At 39.5% G+C, this 19,144-nt stretch overlaps 1 protein-coding gene across 6 annotated transcripts in view; it reads left to right on the forward strand.

Moving 5' to 3' along the window:
* pard3aa (par-3 family cell polarity regulator alpha, a) overlaps positions 1-19,144 on the forward strand; it is a 395,018-nt gene that overhangs the window by 210,545 nt on the left and 165,329 nt on the right. For all 6 annotated transcript variants that reach the window (XR_014534054.1, XM_083544220.1, XM_083544221.1 and 3 more), the window contains 2 exons: positions 14,283-14,471; positions 14,562-14,732. Coding sequence is in view for 5 of the 6 variants with exons in the window: in XM_083544220.1 (XP_083400346.1) it covers positions 14,283-14,471; positions 14,562-14,732 (360 nt within the window). In the remaining variant the exon portion in view is untranslated. The remainder of the gene's footprint in view (positions 1-14,282; positions 14,472-14,561; positions 14,733-19,144) is intronic.

Genomic DNA, 19,144 nt, shown 5'->3' on the forward strand with positions numbered 1-19,144 from the left:
TGACATTTTTCAGTTTGCATGTGTCCTTAGACCTTCTTCGAATGCCTAATAGGGCATAAAGGTTTACTTTTGACTTCCTCACGATGGCATTAACAGCACAATTCATGATATTTATTCGCTTCTCAGGTTCTGCACTGTGCATTTGATTAGCCTTCTCCTAAGCTCAAGGGAGTGCCGAGGCTTTGGGCAGATGCTCCTCAGCACAGGCAGTGACTTATTGAAAAGGGTGTCAGCTCTAACCTTTACTCACAGTGTGAGCAGGTCCACAGGGGCACTCTGAAAAATGAGCTCTGAAGCCCACACCCAGCTCTCGCCATCTAAAGGAGGGGAGAAAGACAAAAAGAGAGAGAGAGAGAGAGAAGCGTTAGTGAACTCCAAAGAAGCTTGGATCAATGGAGCGCTGCCCTTGAAGAGGAGTTGAAGAGAGGTTGAAGGGAGGATTGGTTTCAGTCGAGGGGAGTGAGAGATCAGTGCAGTTCAGACACAGCCGGGTTGCGTTGGGGAATTTACACAAACACACACAAATCTTGGCTGAGTGAGGAGATGCTGATATGGCGTGATCCTGTGTCCAGGTATTTATAGCACTCCATGTCGCAGTTCTCCTTTATGGATCCAGAGAAGATGAGAGAAGAATGAAGAGTGATATTTGCATCGGGCTTCTTAAAAGCTTCGGAAAAAACTTACCCAGTGTTTATCTTGTTCTTTTCTTTATCTTTTTTTTTTTTTTTCTACACCCAATTTTCCACATGATTTAGACTTTTTTGATTCCTGCTTTCTTGTATTGCAGAATAACTAACAATCTGGGAATGTGAAAGCTGGATTTTCTTTACTTCACATCCTAGGGGAGTTGAACATGTTTGGACAGGGGAGCACTAATCAGACATTCTGTATACATGAGCTGCTCTATGACTTTGATTGGCTTATGTCACCCTGATGTACAGAGGATTAAAGACCGCCTTTTTCCTCACCTTTAAATGAGATCCAATTAGTTTTGTACTCTTGTGATCCCAGCATTATCAAGATTCAAACTCAAAAGACTGATGGGGGAATAAAAGTAAATTTTGAATAAAGTAACAGCATTAATTCTCTTTCGTGCCTCTACCTTTATGGCACGTGAAAAGAACTGATAGCTGCAGAGTTGCTGGAAAATATGTAGATGAGTCAGAGCCAGACAGGAGAGCTTGGCTTGAAACGGATATAAAGGCAACATCAGATGAGAGAGTGGGGATATGAAATCAGAAATCCCTGCTGATGAAGTAAAAAGCATCAGTCCAAAATACAAAACAAACCCCGGAAAAGTTCACTGAGGGAGAAACTGTGAAGACGGGCACATGGAACTTAATAACATCTTCCCACATTGTACACACACACACACACACACACACACACACACACACACACACACACACACACACACACACACACACACACACACACACACACACACACACACACACACACACACACATTCCAACGCGTCTTTGAATTATTCATGTCCACAGAGGCAATTACCCAGCACACTAATATGGCCCACAGCATGACAGGAGGCACAGAGCATTAAAACAAGTCTCTGCACAATTCCATTGCGTAAACAAGAAAGCCGCCATGGGCCACCTGACCACTATTGGACGTTTATCAGCAGGTTTTTTTTTTTTCTTGCAGTGTGCGCTGCCTGCTAACAAAGTGTGCCTGCCACTAAACCTCACTGACGAGCGCTCATCGCATGTTGTCTTTTACACAAATACAATCTCTATCTTACCTGTTGCTCCGTCCTCCAAGAAATAAATCACTCAATGCCATGCCTCAGTAAACACACCGGACAGAAGAAGAATAAGGAAAAAAGATGTGAGAAAACGAATCGTTCCATGAGCGCAGTCGCCGAACGCTTATTGAAAGTGACAACACCCAGGTTTTCACCTGTGGTGTCGGATTTGGCGTCAACAAGCCGACACTACGAGAGCGAGTTTGCCTCGGCCATGTGCGCTGTGTTCCGATCTGGTAATGAGCAAAAGCTCAACATGTATCCGTGTGTATTTTGTGGTTCGAATCTCTTGTCAAATCACGCATGGGTATTACTACAATGTTAAAAGAATAACATGAAAAGGGAGCTGGAGCGATACTGTTGGAAGTAGAGCGTGTGATAGTCGCTAGTGCAGGTCATACATTTTCCGTTTTATATAACGTGGTCCAGTTCTGCAGGAATTAGTCTCAGAGCAATACACCTTTCTAATCCAGAGGTGAGCAATCTAATCTGCAAAGGGCCTGATTGTATGAACGATTTCAAGATGGAGTTGAACCAGATTCCACCTGCTTAATTAGTTAAACTCAGCTATCAGTAGATTAGGAATGAAAATTGTCTCAAAGCAGCTTTACACAGATAATGTGGTGATAAAAAGTTGATATGTTCTTATTAAGTGTAAGTTTGTCTCTGATGAGCGAGCCGGTGGCGACTGTGGCAAGGAAAAACTCCCCGAGATGGCGTAAGGAAGAAACCATGAGAGGGACCAGACTCAAGAGGAAACCCATCCTCATCTGGGTTGCACCGAATTTCTATTTATTGCAGATATACAGTGTTGCGGGGTGCAGTGATGGTGATCAGAATCAAACTGCTTCGTCCACATTATCATTTTCAATCGCTTCCCAAAAGTCCACTGAAAACACTTATATCCCTGTACTGCGCATGAGACATTGCTTTATCTGTTTAGAGCTGCATTGAGACAATGTCCAATGTTAAGTGTTATGCAAAATTAAAAAAATGAGGAAACTCTTGCCGTTTATTTACTTTCCAGCTCTTTGAAACTTTGACGGTGTTTTCAAATTGATCCACTTTGGAGAGCGTTTTCAAAAAGCTACGCTCTCGTCGACTCCAAACGCCGTCTCGGTGTGGACGGAACGCCAAAACGGGAAAAATAGGCGTTTTCAAACAAAACATATTGGAGTGGATATTGCCTTGTTGTGGCTTCTACCCCCGTGGTCTAATATAAACCTGTGTTAACTCTGAAATCTGGCTGGTGCAAATTAGCAAAACGTCTTTACACATCCAACTTTCGATCTCTTTCGCATTTTTTTTCTGAAGTTAGAAAAAAAATAGATATTATCATGTCAAAAACAAAAAAAGAATTCTAACATGCATGTAGTTTTCTCAAGACTTCACATTGCAATGCATTTATATTTAATATATAGTGTATAGCACCCAAATATAGTGCAATCACCATTCAGCATTCAAACCACAAGAGACAGCAGTGCTGTTTTTCATAAAACATACATAGATGATATATTGTAAGCTTAAGGGAAACGCAATATAGATTAGTAAACTCATTTGCAGATGTTACGCGTACTCTGAGGAAAGTGTGAATATTGGCTGATAGCTTAAAGCTTTGTTGAAACTGTGTTGCTGTGTGCAGCTGTTTCCAGAAAAGTTCCCTTTTGAGCCTGCTTCTTCTCAAAGTTTCTTTCTCATATCATGTCAGGGAGTTTTTTTACTCACCGCTCTCACTTCTAGGGGTCTAAATATAAATCTATGTACGTCGATGCTTGGAAGTTGATTTAGATTCCCAATAATAAAATGGAAGTCCCAATAAAACCCAATGAAAGAAATGCGACAAAAATATAGTAATATAGAACCATTGCTTTCAGTATTTAGTGTGACCCCTTTGTGTAGCAATAATTGCAGCTAATTGTTTTCAGTAAATCTTGATCAGTCCTGCACATCAGCTTGAAGGAATTTTAATAACTTAATAAACTTAATATTCAACAACTTTAGGATATTGTTTCTTTTGCAACGTTTCTGCTAGATTAAGGTCAGCTTTTTGCCCATTCCAAGGACACTTACTTTATTCTTCTTCCACTCTTTTTTATTAATTTTTTAATTTTTTTATATAACGAATATGCCTTATTTGCATCTTATGTTTATTTCGTGCAACCAGCCACCAGATGCACTCCGGGTTTTAAGATTTCCTTCCCTTCCAACACAACTGATGCAATTCATGGACAGCATGGTATTAAGCTTATACCATGGAGCAGGTGTGTAGGAGAACATAAAATATGTCAAAATCCCTTGATTCGCCATCAAAAAATGCTACATGATGTACCGATTTATCGAAAATAAGCTTTATGGCTGTTTACAAAAGCACTTTGATTGACAGTAGGCTTTAAAAAAATATAATAAAATAATAATCTTTATTTAGAAACACCCAGCTGCACAGGATGTTTTCTTTTTTACCAGGCTTTAGAACATCTGCATCACTGTTCCTTGTTAATCCCAACTATTTGTGCAACTCCATGAAATCGGCCGCAGATCTGATGCAAAGCGGCTTCCCAGTACGTCGGCTGACGGAGCGAACGGCGCATCATCTCAGTTCAACACAGAGTAGTAATTAAACACCGCATTAAAGTCCTCTTTATGATCGGATCGCGGTTGTCACAGATCCATTAGACGCCGGGGCTGCCAAGCAAAGAGAATCTTAATTGCGCAATTAATTTGAGTGTGCAATTCTACTGACAGTTGGATTTATGCTTTCCAGCGAGGCCAGCTCCAGACAAATGCCTGTTTTGCCTGTGTTTTAATAAGGGCTGTTGAGTGTCCTAGGCTCGAGCATTGAGCATTAAGCCCTCCGCCCTGCTGCTAGACCTGTTTAACATTTTTGAATCCCAGCTGTGACGTGCAGTTTATTGTCAAGGGAGTTTTTAAAGTTTCTGTCTCTTGTCCTTGATATTTGTGAAATATCTATTGTTCAATCAGGGATAGCAGAGGAAAGTAGGGTGTTCCTGAAGTACAGGACATTACAGGACAACATGAGCTTTTGGAAAAAACGTCAGGCCAAAAAAACATGTAAATCCTCGCCCATCCTTTTTATTCTGTCAGTTTAATAGCGTTTGAATAACCTTGCTGAAAATTTCCATTCCATACACTTACACAGATTTGGGAACTCTCACACAGCTATGTGAACTTGAAAACAATTCTTCTTTTGTGCAATATCCAGGTCAATGCATTAGACCTTAACGCTGCATGCGATCCCGAATGGTAACAATTATTCACAGTGGATGATATCTTGCTTTCCTGAATAACTTTATACACAAGCAACATGTGCGCGCACACACACATGCACACACCACCGCAGTGTTTCTCAAGAACCAAAAAAGAAAGGTCAAACCTTAACATTTCTGACCCTAGTCATTTCCTTTGTGCTGAATGCCTCCAGTGAAAGTGCAGGCCAAAAGGAGTAAAAGTGAGAAGAACAATTTATTAAACTGTAAGCGGAGCATGAGGTTCACACTTAAACCAGCTTTTATTGGAAGTATTGAAGGAAGCACACTGAGGATAACTTTTAGAGTGTGCTAAGCTTAAGGAATTATTTATTAATATTGACAGACCTGTAGAGTTTTGGGCTGTGATGTTGATGTCTATGGGCGCACACACACTGTGCTATTTTTTCCACAAAGACGCTCACGTGGGTTAATAGATGGCTCGCTTTATATTACCCGATTTTAAAAGTGACATGATGAGGGTTTTTTTTTCTTCTTTTTTTTTTGGGTGAATGGAGTTTGAGGCTTTTTGTTTCTGTGCCGGATGGGGTCTTTATGCTTCAACTACTTCATTCAGAATTGTGCCAGCACTAACAAATCCGCCTGTGTCCCGTCTTTCCTTGTCCTTTTGCTCACCTCAACATAATATGCACAGAAAGAGCCAGTGAGCTGTCCACAGTGTGATTTGAGACAAAAGTTAAGAGGAAAAGTTAAGTGGGTGTCACCCGGGCTTGCGATGAGCCAGGTCAGTGTCTGCAGGCAGAGAGAGTTGTGTCTGCCACAAGTTTTAATATAATTAGCTGTCTCTTAGAGTTATGCTTTTGAGTCTGCTGCTTTACAATCAGGATGAGGTCATATCTAGCAAGTTTTGCTTACAGGGAGCCAAAAGTCCTACAGTCGATTCTGCCGAATTCCTTTCCCTCAGGTGTCATTTCAAGCAGAGGGCAAACTGGGCATTAGACTGAGAGAAGAAAATGAAGTCTATATACCAGTGAACAGGAACAAGAGTACGTGTCTCTTTTTTGACAGTGTATGAATTAGCATGAAGGAGAAACTGTGCTTTCTCACTTCACCTGAGAGACAGTGTGGAAACTGGAAGGCACTAAATTTAACTGACAGTCACTTTTCTTTATTGAAAATCCTCAGAAATTCTAATAGGGCTATTTGCCCCCCTCACATTGTAGACGTAGCTACTACTTTGGACAGGCAGTTTGTTCTAATATTGTTTTATTATACAACATTTCAGAATTCCCTCAGATGGATATCCAACAAAACTTTAAGGGATGTAGGAAGAGACGGCAGTAAGACGAGATATTATACAAACGGTCGAAATTACAATTGAAATAGTGGTGTCTTATGGAAGGACTTTAGATACCACAAAGTTATGTTAAGAGGTTTGTGGATGTGAAACACATTACAGATTAAACATTTACTTTGTGTAATCATAGCCAGATTTTACCCAATTTCTAGTTCCTCATCCCATCAGAGCTACCAGCTTGAGAGGACAAGGATTTACAGCCTCCTTTTACACAGTAAATTATGCAATGTCCCTGGAAGGCTGCTTAGAGGAAAGTGCTAATTTGTGCTATTTTATAATAAATAAATACATGAGGAATAATATTTTTTTTTGATTCATAGAACATTTGATTATGCTTACAGTGGAATGTTTCCAGAACACACGTGTGTGTGTGTGTGTGTGTGTGTGTGTGTGTGTGTGTGTGTGTGTGTGTGTGTGTGTGTGTGTGTGTGTAACTGTGTGTGTAACTGTGTGTGTAACTGTGTGTGTAACTGTGTGTGTAACTGTGTGTGTAACTGTGTGTGTAACTGTGTGTGTAACTGTGTGTGTGTGTATGCAAAAAATCTCAAAATCTTTGTACATAAGAGTGAAGGAGTGAAGTTAGAGCTGGAAACAATATAATATTGTTACCAATATAAGACTTCTTCTCACCTTATAAACTTTATTGAAATGATGTAAGCAAAACATTTCTAATAGTTTTCTTTTGTACCGCACAGTTTTCTTTATATAATATAGCAAAAATATTAGTTATAGCATAGCATCAATAATAATTAATGTTATAAACACTTAAATGCTGTTGATCCATACTGTGTTGTAAAAATGTTTACAAATGTTTTTTGCCTTATAAATACCCTGAAGTGAAACTATTGATCTTTGTTAGATCTTTTTTGAGAGCATATTGAGTTTAATATTATATCTTTATTGCACAGTATGCATTGGATAGAGCATTGCTATTTGATGCAATTGTAAATGGTCTGAACTTTTAGTTAAGGTTTAACTCAACCAAAAGTGTCCTCGTCCAGGCATCTTTTAGGGACTTTCACTCACCCTGAGAAAAGTGAAAGCATGGTATGTCATGTTTACCAGCAATCACTCATGCTCTCTTCCTCCCGTCTGATTGTTCCAGTGGTCAGTGTGACATTTTCAGGTTGGAGCGCCAATCAAACCCCTCTTTTCTTTTTCAATATCTCTCATTGTCTGGTGTCCCTGCTGTGAAAATTACCCTCATACCCATCTATTCCCCATGCCTGAGATGTTTAACTTCAATTGCCTGTCTTTTTTTTCCCTCTGCAATCTTCCCCTTGTTTTCTCTACACTTTCTCTGTCTGTCCTTCTGTCTCATTTAGATGTTCGATGTTCCACGGTTTTGCAGACAAGCACCTGTATTGTTGATGATGGTTATTAGAGTTAGAAATGTGCCAAAAGTCGTTCCTTGGTTCAAAGCCGATGAGCCAGGCGTTTTCAGTAATTAAGCCTACTGTTGCTAAGTGCACCGGAAGACAATGGCAGTTTGTAGACAGCCATTTTTTATTTTAATTTTTTTGCTACACCAGTTCGGCGCTGCCACCTGTTTTCGTTTAGTACTTTTTTTTCCAGCAGCTGTGGCAGTAATTATTCTCACTGCTGGCATGGCATTGTTGTTGAGTGCTGATAAACAAGCTGGTGTAGGCCATTTGGAAGGACTGACATGGCCTGTTCTAGGAACGCTTGTCTCAGACTGAGCAGATCTGAAGCTGACAGGTTCTGTGCTTTGTGCAATTGAAGCCTAAATCATGGGTCCTGAAGTGTTAAAAAAGGCCTAGATGCATTTTCTTTATAGCTTAAAGAACTGCATTACAAAAAAATACTTGTTCGATACTCATTAGTTTTAGCACTTGTTACGAATTCCTGAACAAATTACAGACGAATACCGAGGTATTACTGTAAATGTGGCAGTGTTTCTTCAGCAGGGACAAACCTTTATTCATTTCTACTTTTAATTCATTCGGAATCCTCTGATTGGTTACAGCTAGTATTCTTTCCCGCATTGTCTATGACCTTCTTTACCCGTCTCTGCACATGGCTAAGATCCATTTGCATTACTACACACAAGATCCAAGATAGTCATTTCCATAGCAACTCACACCCAGCCGTTCAAATTACGCTTCGATACTGTTTAAATGTCCATATAAACGTGCGAAGCATGTACATGCATGCAAAGTATAAAAGCGTGACGCCGGTTAAAAATAGAACCACCTGATTGTGATTTTTAAAATGGTAATCATGACCTATTCATGCTCATTCAGGTATAATCTAAGAATTACTTTGACTATAAGGACGTCTCTGATTAGGCGATGTTAACAGGTCTGTGACCTTTAAGCCTTCATATTTTTTCCCCTTCCTCACCTACTTTCTCACGTCCTCTCTCTCTAGCCTAATTGTACCTGAAAGCTTGAAATCCGCATTAGTCTGAGGTGTTTTATATGCATTTTTTTTTTTTAATCTGAGCTCGTTTGAAAAGAAAAATGGGGAAAGGAAATTCATGATTTTAAAATACTTATCATGCGTAAAACCCTCTTTGCAATTATATACTTGACTGATTTCTTTTATGCACTTAAATTTATTTCCGGTGACCTTTATGTCTTTACCCCATTCAGACGAGAGAGCAGATGAAACATTGCTAATTGGTTCAGCTATCGATGTGTAGGAAAAAGTGTGAGAGGTTGTGTGAAAGAGAAACAATGTGCTTTTCAGATACCCCCCCCCCCCCACACACACACATATACACACACACACACACACACACACACAGTTATGTCTTACTGTCTTTCTCTGTCAGCTTGTGCATCTGAGTGTTTCTCCGAAGGTTTCTTTCCTTTTTTTTTTTCTTTTATTGTTCTATCATGCACAGCTTAATCCAAGGTGGATTAAAACGAAACAAAAGCATGTAATGAATGCATCTAATCCTGTCTGATTCTAAATGAATTCATTACTCTTCTGCACAATAGTGTGCGACAGGTGGATTTTTCTATTGTGTGTTTAAATGGAATGTGCACTTAAAGTGAGATTGCCAGTGAAAGTGAGCATATCTTCATATACGCTCGGGCGGGGTTCAAACATCTGAAGCCACCGTGGCAATCTGGGATCTTTTATTTTCCATTTAAAATCGTAAATAAATAGACAGCTTTCGAAATTTTTCAAAACTCAAATAGAGGAAACGTTCATTAACTTGTATGTTTAACATTGAAGATTCGGCACTTTTTCGAGGTCCCTGTGCGAATGTAAGCAAATCAACTACGCTTTGTACAAAAGGTCAGATTCTCCTCATATCTATTCTCTCCTATTGAAGACGACACTTGGGTGGATTTAATCTAAAATGGATCTTCACAGTTTTGCAAAATAGATTGTGGTGTCCTTGCCTTGTTCAGCAAAAGGACACAATATAGTATCGAATGTAATTTTCTAGTTCTTTCAGACTTTTGGACCTCACTTTATATAAAAGTCTATAGCTGCGTGTTTTTCTTTTTAAATTAGCTTTTTAAATTAACTCAGGAGTGCTGGACTTTATAAGGGGGTGGTGCTGAAAGCAAAAAAAATAGAATCAGGGGTATCATTTATGTTCACTCCTTATTCATATACACCTACTGATTTTGACACTGGCAGACCTTATAGATGAGATAGAGATGAAGTGCCATAATTCAGATTTAGGGTTATTTTCATAGGCTATATATAGATATAGTTAAGTGTTCAATGAATACAATGAAGACGTATCCCCCTGTGCACGCTCCAGTGATTGCACTCAACCTTTGGAATGTTTGGAGGTGTGCGTGAAATGACAGCACATCTGTCTGAAGTTCTAGCTCTCTTTTTTTAGAAACTCCACATTTACCCTTCCTGACACAAACACATGATTCAGCGCCAAAGCTCTTGGACCAGCATCAGGCCTTGTACCAAATCTAACTTGCTAATCTGCCAGGATATGCGTGGTAGTGTGGAAAAGCTCTATGCATGGTCTCAATGTCTAAAACAACAAAGGGGCTTTCCAGAACTAAAATGTGTCCCTCTTTAACATGTAATATTTTTATAGGTTGCCTCCAAAACAAAAAAAAAAAAGGGATACATTTTGGAATTATTCTTAACTTTCTAGTTCCATTAAAAGATACTAAAATGTATATATAAAATAGACTCATCAACTATACATTTGTATGCAAAGTTATTTAAGATTACACTACAGTTTTTATTTTATTTTTTTTATAGCTTACGTTTTTATTTTGTATACATTTTTAATTACAATGACATTCCAACTTGGAACATGGTAGTTAATGGTAAAGGTGTTGGATTTTAGATCGGAAGCTTGTGAGTTTTCAACAAGGGCTTTAACCCTCACCTGCTTAATTGTATAAATGAACAAGGCTTCTGTCTAAAGTCTTAAATGAATCTCTGTCTGTCTGTCTGTCTGTCTGTCCGTCCGTCCGTCCGTGCCTCTATTTTTTTTATTTTTTTTTGCAAAAGTTATTGCCCAGTTACTTTGTTTGATTAACTTAAAAACTGGAAAATAATGTAATTGTGGCATGCGCAAACATTGAGCACCTTCATTCATAATTTTTTCAAGGAGTATGTTTGGTTTTGTATGAGTGCAGAATACATTTTTGAAAGGATTGTTCCAGAAAAAGAATCCATGTCAGGGTGTTATTATGCATGGTCAAATAACCAAGTGAATTATTTTCCCAAAAGCCTGAAATCTTTATAAATGAGTGAAATATGATTTAACAATTTAACTAACAGTTGCATTTTTATTTATTGATTAATGATCGTTTTGTTAACAGCAGTTTAAAGTGGAAATTTAAATGTGGAAAGAGTGAAACGCTGTGAATACTTTCCGGATGCACTGTAGATGTGGATTGAAGAGCATTTTGTGGTATATATTTATTTTTGTTCTCCAGCCACATTGCTCACTTCTGGTGTCACCTTTGGAAACATTACACCGCCATCTTTCCCCAAATCGTGCATGACGCCGTAATGTCATCATCCCTGAAAACTAGTGTTAGTCATGACACTTTAAATGCCATACATTCTCAAACCCTTATATGACACCTCATCGTGGTGTCAAATTCAGCACATGACACCAGCATTGCTCCCGAATCCTCTCTACTGAAACATTGACAAAAAACAGGAATGGCAGACAAAGAGCAAAATCAATTCCTCACCAGAGAAAGACAGACGACATTCAGGTCTGTGAGCATGCGGTAAATTCTGACAGCTGAATTGTAGAGAAAAAGAATGTCCGAGTGTGTGAGCGAGAACAGTATGCTAATAGAGGGAGGATGGCAGCCTCTTTGCCTCCACCTGTCTCCTCCTCTGCTACCTGAGTCCAGCTATTGTCTGAGGAGAGCCGTCTGGGTTGCCATGGCAACTGTATTGGAATGAGATGGCAAAGGATGGGTTAAAGTGAACTCTGGGGCTCTGCTACATCCTAATAACTCTGCCTCTCAAGCTTCCTTGCATGCTGCAGCTGCATCGGCCAGACAATTAGCATTCTTCAGCATTACGTGTGCGTGCGTGTGTGTGTTTGTGCATGTAAATTTCTTCGGGATTTGTCTCTATAAGAACGCATGAGATTGATTTGGAAGACTGGAATCATATTTCACCAAAATTATAGCTGAGCTATCAGTGTTTGTTAGAGCAGAAAAAAACATCTAATGTTAATCAAAAGTTTCAGCTCAACACCTTTGCTTGATGTCGATATTGAAAAATGGCAAAACTCTAGACAGACCCTTTTGATATTGAAAACCCTGGAAATTAATATTTGCTAAATTCGCTATATTGTTTTGTACAGCTGATATAATGAATAACGCAGTAATTTGTTACCCTCGCACAAGGTCTGTGTAACCTGTACAGTATAAGTACTGTGACAGGCTCGAAAGATTTTTTGTCACAAGAGATTTATATGTATTTTTTTTAGCAAGTTTTCAATATTTACTCTGATTTAAGTCAGCTTCAGATCAGGATTATGCTCTTTAATGGCCTGTCCAACTTACATATTTTTTAGTTTCTGGATACCTTTGCAGTATAACCATTGATATATGAACATTTCGGAATGATGACTCCCATTTTTTTACAATGTTTGCTAATTTTAGAGTGAGTATTCAATTGAACGGACATAAAATGAACAAGGCAAAACCTGGGCCTCAAGCATCACATAAACAGCACACTCTCTTAGGTAAATTAAGACAATACTTGTAATCAGAAACTTACTGGCCTAGAATGTGCATATGGACATCTTTCAAGTCATGTTTAAATTTGATTAGATTCAATTGTATTGCCATTGCGAGTGTTACGGTACAAGGCAACGAAACACAGTACAGTAGCAGCTAACCAGAAGTGCACTGGTAACAGTGTAAAATATTTGTATATATTCATGTTTGTTAGGCTGTGATATATGATGGATATAAATAAATGATGAATGAATAATATGAATATAAATAAACAGTATATGGAAAGGGGTTCTATACAATGAGTACAATTGTCATGGATAGTGTTAACACAGAGTACATATCATTTTGGAAAATATTTTTTTCGTTAGTGAGGTTTACTCTATCATGGTTAGGAAGCAGGTAGAGTTGTTATAGGATTCGGGGTTTTTTTGTGCATGTTTTGGGTTTATTTGGCTTGTGCTTTTGTTGCAATCTTTTGTTGTTGAAAACTGAGACGCCATATGCATCAGGTGTGAAAGCCATCCGTGATGAGTGTCGCATCCTGAGTGAGGTGATTAATGAGAAAGTTAATCTTGTGATAATGTGAACATGAAAGTTCTCTTTGTCACATTGCTTCCTGTTCCAAGTTTTATAACGACGAGGATGAAGTGCTACGGTCAGCACAGGAGACAGAACGTGTTTTTGGTCTTTTAAACCAGATGTGCACATTTCTTTAATTACTTGTGTCTCGCATGTGTTTGAACCGGCATTCCCATGGACACGAGCGGGACCTGAAAAGGCCTGCATACCTAAAAATCTTCTCGTATGTCATCGACTTTTCTAAATGTTGGAAAATATTATAAAAGAGCAGCAGCTGAATGGACTTTGTGTCTACCATTTACCAACCTGCACTAACAATCGCCAATTGACCTGTTGAACTGCACAGTTTAGAAGGAGATTTTCTTTGTGAACGCAAACCTGTGATTATCAGCCCGTGTCCTAAACAAACCCAGACTTGGTATTGCGTGCAGTCTTTTGTATTCCGGCCAAGTGTGAAAACACCTTCTCTACTCTGTGATTATTCTATTGGCTTTGGATTATGCACATTTGAAATGAGAGGAAATACCTAAACAGTTAAATCATTACATACATATAATAAGTGAAAGTTTGTGATACTCAAAGAATTGATAATAAAAAGTTCATAATGAACGGGGGGACAGAAGTGAAGGTATGAATATACCTTTCAATGAGTCATGATTGTGGTTACATTAGGACACTTGGTGCACTCCTACTGATGACTTTTTATCATAATATAGAAAGATAAAATAGATCATTAGTCAAATTACAGATTTAATTTCACTAAACAAAAAAAACCAATAAAAAAAAAAAGATACTTGACCAATAGGAGTAGATTTCATAATACTGTAGTTGTGAGTGTGACATGAGTGACAAGCGCTCTGCATTGGAAACAGAGCAGGAACTCTAGCCTGCAGCTAAAGGCTAAAGTTCCTTTGCTCGAGTTCCTCAGTGGAAATCGCAGCTATTGTGAATGGTGTTGTGTGCAGTGCGATCCATTTGTCATAAGCTAACAGCGGCCTGAATGGTTTGCACTGCACATGAAATATGGACTATTGTACCCTCTGGGACATTCTTCTTTCTGTCGTGCTTAATGTGCTCTCAGGAGTTATAAAAGTGCACTTTGGTTTAATATGTTTCTCAAGTGGGATATTATGTTTAAACCCCTCCCCTCCCAACTCCACTCTTTTTGTGTCTTTCCCCCACTGTAGAAAACAGAGGATGATGACTTGGTGCTTACTCCTGATGGAACGCGAGAGTTCTTGACCTTTGAGATTCCTTTGAACGATTCCGGTTCGGCAGGGTTAGGGGTCAGCGTAAAGGGCAACCGCTCGAAAGAGAATCATGCTGACCTGGGCATCTTCGTTAAGTCCATCATCAACGGCGGTGCCGCTTGCAAGGCAAGTGTCATTTCTCTGAATCGATGCTGACACCTTATTTAGTGTTTCTTCTGGAAATAATACTAATAGTTTACTACTGTGTGTTGTCAGGATGGTCGATTGAGAGTGAACGACCAGTTGGTAGCCGTGAACGGAGAATCGCTGCTGGGAAAGACCAACCAGGAAGCCATGGAGACTCTACGCAAGTCCATGTCTGTTGAGGGCAACATAAGAGGCATGATCCAACTCATCGTGGCCAGGATGGTGGGCGGGAGGAATGAGGTGAGAGCGTGAGATTTGATGTACATGCGTGTTCAGGTGGATTGCCATTGGTTTTAGGATGAAGCTCTGTTTACGATGCTTTAGTATACCTGACTGACAGAGTCCCGTGCATAATGTGACTGTTGGAAAAGTGAATCAGACTGAGGAGTTCTTATCAGGTCAGAGCTGGGCCGAGCAGGGGAGAGCGAGAGAGGCAAGGTGCAGGTTTAAAAGCAATTCTGTTTCCGAAAATGCTCACACTGATAAGGCATGGCACTATGAAATATCAACTCTTTCACCCCCTCTTCTTTCTTTTTAGTTTCCTCAGGTTCTCCTTATTTTGCTGCTATTTATTCAAAGTTTTTTCATATAGAGTAAGTTGAATGATCTTTCAAAAAGTTCCACGGAAATAGGAGTTGATGTTACATCAGGAAGTCGATGATTTTTTTCTGCAACAGCATGTCCTGAAATATGTCCCTTCTGCCAGAGCTGTGCTGACCAATCAGATTTGAGGCTTCAGCATCATGGCGGTATAGCGTTTTATGAAAACTGTTCTAAAAAATATAAAAAATGAGTCATATTTTGTGAATTACAGATGTTTTGTGCTTTAGTAAATGTAGCAAGGTTTCAAAAAACATATCTAGTCTGGATCTGGATGTGTTGCATAGTGTGACACACACACACACACACAATAAAGCATTCACACTACTTCATGCAAGTTCACAAGCCCACACACACTTACTTGTTCTAATTCAGGTCTGTTTACTGGTGGGTTGGATTTGATTGGTACCTCTTGCTGCCAGCACTTCCAGGACTGGACCCCATGCTGTTTCTCTGTTTCATCATGCACACACACACACACACACATATGCATGCACGCACACACATACACTCACACACACACACACACACACACACACACACACACACACACACACCTTCTTTTTTTTCTTTCTTCTTTTCTTTAAGAGCAAGGTCACCCGTCCCCTCCAGAGCTGCCAAGATACAAGGTCGCCTCTTATCTGTCCATCAAACGTTTGTTGGGTTGTTTGGTACTTTGGCCTGGACCCCTGCTGATTACCAGAGAGGAACACAGTGAAGCTGTAATGAGAGACGGAGACAGGGTGAAAGTGGGAGAGAGAGAGAGAGAGAGAGAGAGAGAGAGAGAGAGAGAGAAAGTGGATACTGAAAGAAAGTGGATAGCAGTAAGGAAAAAGATTGTCATTGTGAATTGCCTCGAGTGAAACATGGATATAGAGAAATGGAATAAGAGCACAATTGCAAAGGAAGAGCAAATTGCCTGCGGGGGATTTTTGTGAGATGAGAACCAGTTTTCCATGATTACACAATTTCAGGAGGCCATTATTGGTGTCGAACTCGGAACATTCAGATGCTCTGTAATATTTAATATTGCATACTGTAAATTTTTTCATAGTGAATCTGGATATAAAATAACTTAAATATTGCAGGCATTAAGGTATGTTTGAGACGCCTAATATTTTAGAGGACATTCCTCCTACAGTATCTTTATGCGTGTTTGATGCATAAAATGGCTTCACTTTCACGTTTTTTGGTGCTGGGCAATCTCTGTGTATATCTTTGTGTGCAAGTCAGTGTTTCCCCAGCCTGAACCAAGTCCTTGTGTTTCTGTTCAGTCATATCCTCAATTTCAACTACACTTTTTACATTAAACATGAGTGACAGTGTTACTGTGGATGCTCGTCACGATCGCGCGCATTGGTTACTATGAGTTGATGGACTTTAGCATCGACGGAGTGGTTTGATGGAATGATTGTCGTATTGGCTTTGATTTATGTGCGCTGCTTATAAGGACAGATGGGATTTACATGCTTCAAGGATGAACAGCATAAAAGCATGAATGATAGAACTACTAATACTACTGCTGCTTTTGATGCTCCTACCAATACCTCTATTACTACTGCAGCAACTAATGCTAATACCACTACTTCTTTTGCTTGTGTAGCTACTACTGCTGCTAAAACTAGTGCAGCTGCCTCTGGTATTGCTACTAAAACTACTACTGCCCAATTATTATTACTACTGCTGTTTATGACACTTCTACAGCTGCTACAAGTACCACTGGTACTACTACTACTACTGCAGACCCTGGTATAATTGCTGCTAATGCTACTTCTATTTTTTGGATCGTTGCACAGCTGCACCCCAGCATCGTAGCAGTGCATGCTGGTCCACCCAGATAATAATGTACCTGATCCTCACACGTAGCATGCTAATGAAATAAATGTTTTAGAGCAGATGTGATCTGCATTGTGTTTCTGCTAATGTTACTGTCATTCGTGTTCATTCAGTTAATATGAATTCAATTAAGGTCCTATTGGCAATGTAATATTTGCAGATTATTGTCCATGTTCATCTTTAATAGATTGGGATGTGTATAGTCCATCTGATCTAAGTCAAATGAATGCTCAAGAAACAAGTAATTATTTTTGTGTATGTTATTTCATGCCCTTCATAGCACCCTGTAACCTGTTTATCGTCCACCGTTCAAAACAACAATTCTATTCTGAAGTGGTCCTGCGATGTTCGCTTTCTGTTAACGGATGGCATTGAAGGGGCGGATAAATAGTATGCTAGATATAGATGCGCTGCCTTCAGTAATTGCGAACTTGAACCAGGTGCATTTGGTTTATTTGTGCAGATTTTTAAATCTGAGTGTGTGGTGGTGGTGGTGGTTGAAAAACATCATTTTATCTCTGTGAAGAGTTTAAGCATTCGGGGAAAGTTTTCTGATAAGGAACATTGTGTGGGTGTTGTGTTAGCACAGGGCTGAAAATAACAGCAGCATTATATGCAGGTAACGTTCATGTGGTATCTATAGAAACCATACACACAGTTGTTTTGGTGACACATGAGGATATAGGCTTGTGCAACATTCAGTTTTCAGCTCTTTTAAGTTATTGGTTCTGAGTAATACTGTGCTTGTATCAGGTCATTGCTGGTTAGAACTCTAACGCTAGTTCCCTGCATGAGGTACCACAGACCAGTGTTCATGTCTCTTTCCTCTCCTCCGATCTGCCTGCTTCGTCCCGGTGCCCTGCCTCTGGATGGGTTTCTGTTCGATTAGAGGCACCTCTGTGTAGCTGGGGATGGTCTTGCATCAATGGCCTGGGGATCCATGAAATTACAAAGCAACACATGAGCTTTTACAATAGATTTGGACTGTAATTCATGTCAACAGTCTGCTACGATGGCTTAGAACCACAGGATTAATTTAATCATCTGTCGCTGCACACCTCAGCCACGTTTAACTGTAATGAATAGACACTCAGGGCTATCCAGATGAGGATAGGTTCTCTTTTGAGTCTGATTGATCTCAGGGTTTCTCCCTCATGCCATCTCAAGAGTTTTTTTTTTTTTTTGTCAAAGTAGTCACTGGCTCATTCATTACGAGCAAACGTATTCATTATTTATTACCGCATCATCTGTGGAAAGCTGCTTTGTCCATTGTAAATGCGGTCTACAAATAAAGAGAAATATTCAATTGAATGTCCAAGAACCCCCAGGAGTATTGGAAGCATAGCTGTGTGGGAATCACCACCCAGTATTAACAAAATTATTGTAATTAATATTCGGTTAATTGAAATGAAGTCTTAGTGGACGCATGTTCTGTGAGTGGAAAATTCAGGGAAAAAAAAGCTTTCGAAGCTTCCCGAAGATGAAGATCCAGCTCAAAGGTTGCCATTTTGTCCAGCGCAGAGAGCAAAAGGTGTTTAGCATGTCACCTTCAGGACACATTTCAGAAGTGGCAGGAAAGTGGGGAGCGCTGTATTGCTGTGCAATGCTGTGACTATTTTGAAGGCGATAGTGTGTAAATGTAGATAAAGTACTTTCTTTAGTCTTGAAACTTCCTCGTATATTTGGTTCTTGCACAACACGCTGCTTTTAAGTCAGTATAGTGAAGCATTATAGCTACTATATAACCTAGTGAACACCAATTGAAAGATTTCCGACACAAGCATGGGGTAGTTTGTCCGAACAACACTGTTCAGTTATATTTTCAAGCTACGTACATCCTGTGTCCTCTCCCAGCCTACTTTTCTGCAAGAAACATGCATGTCTGTATAAATTATGCATGAGGAGAATATTGTCCGTTTTTTGTTTTTTTTTTTGTCATATCGAGTCGATTTGATTAATTTTTTTATTTATATAACTGAAATGGAGAAGTTGGTTCCATTGTTCCACACGGGTCAGCAGATTGAGAGCTCTCCCTGTAGGGGCGTCTTTATAAGTCAGGACTTTCATGCAGAACGTTTCTCTCTCCCTTGACCACATGAAAGGCAGTGAAATTGATAGAATTATGAAAGCCAAACCCTAGAGGAAGAGGAAAAGTGTGCGACTGAAAAGTTTTTCCTTCTCTCAAAGTGTTTCTCCAATTCTGCCCTTTCTCTCCC

The sequence above is a fragment of the Silurus aristotelis genome, assembly GCF_946808225.1.
Source record: "Silurus aristotelis genome assembly, chromosome: 1".
Taxonomy (NCBI): Eukaryota; Metazoa; Chordata; class Actinopteri; order Siluriformes; family Siluridae; genus Silurus; species Silurus aristotelis.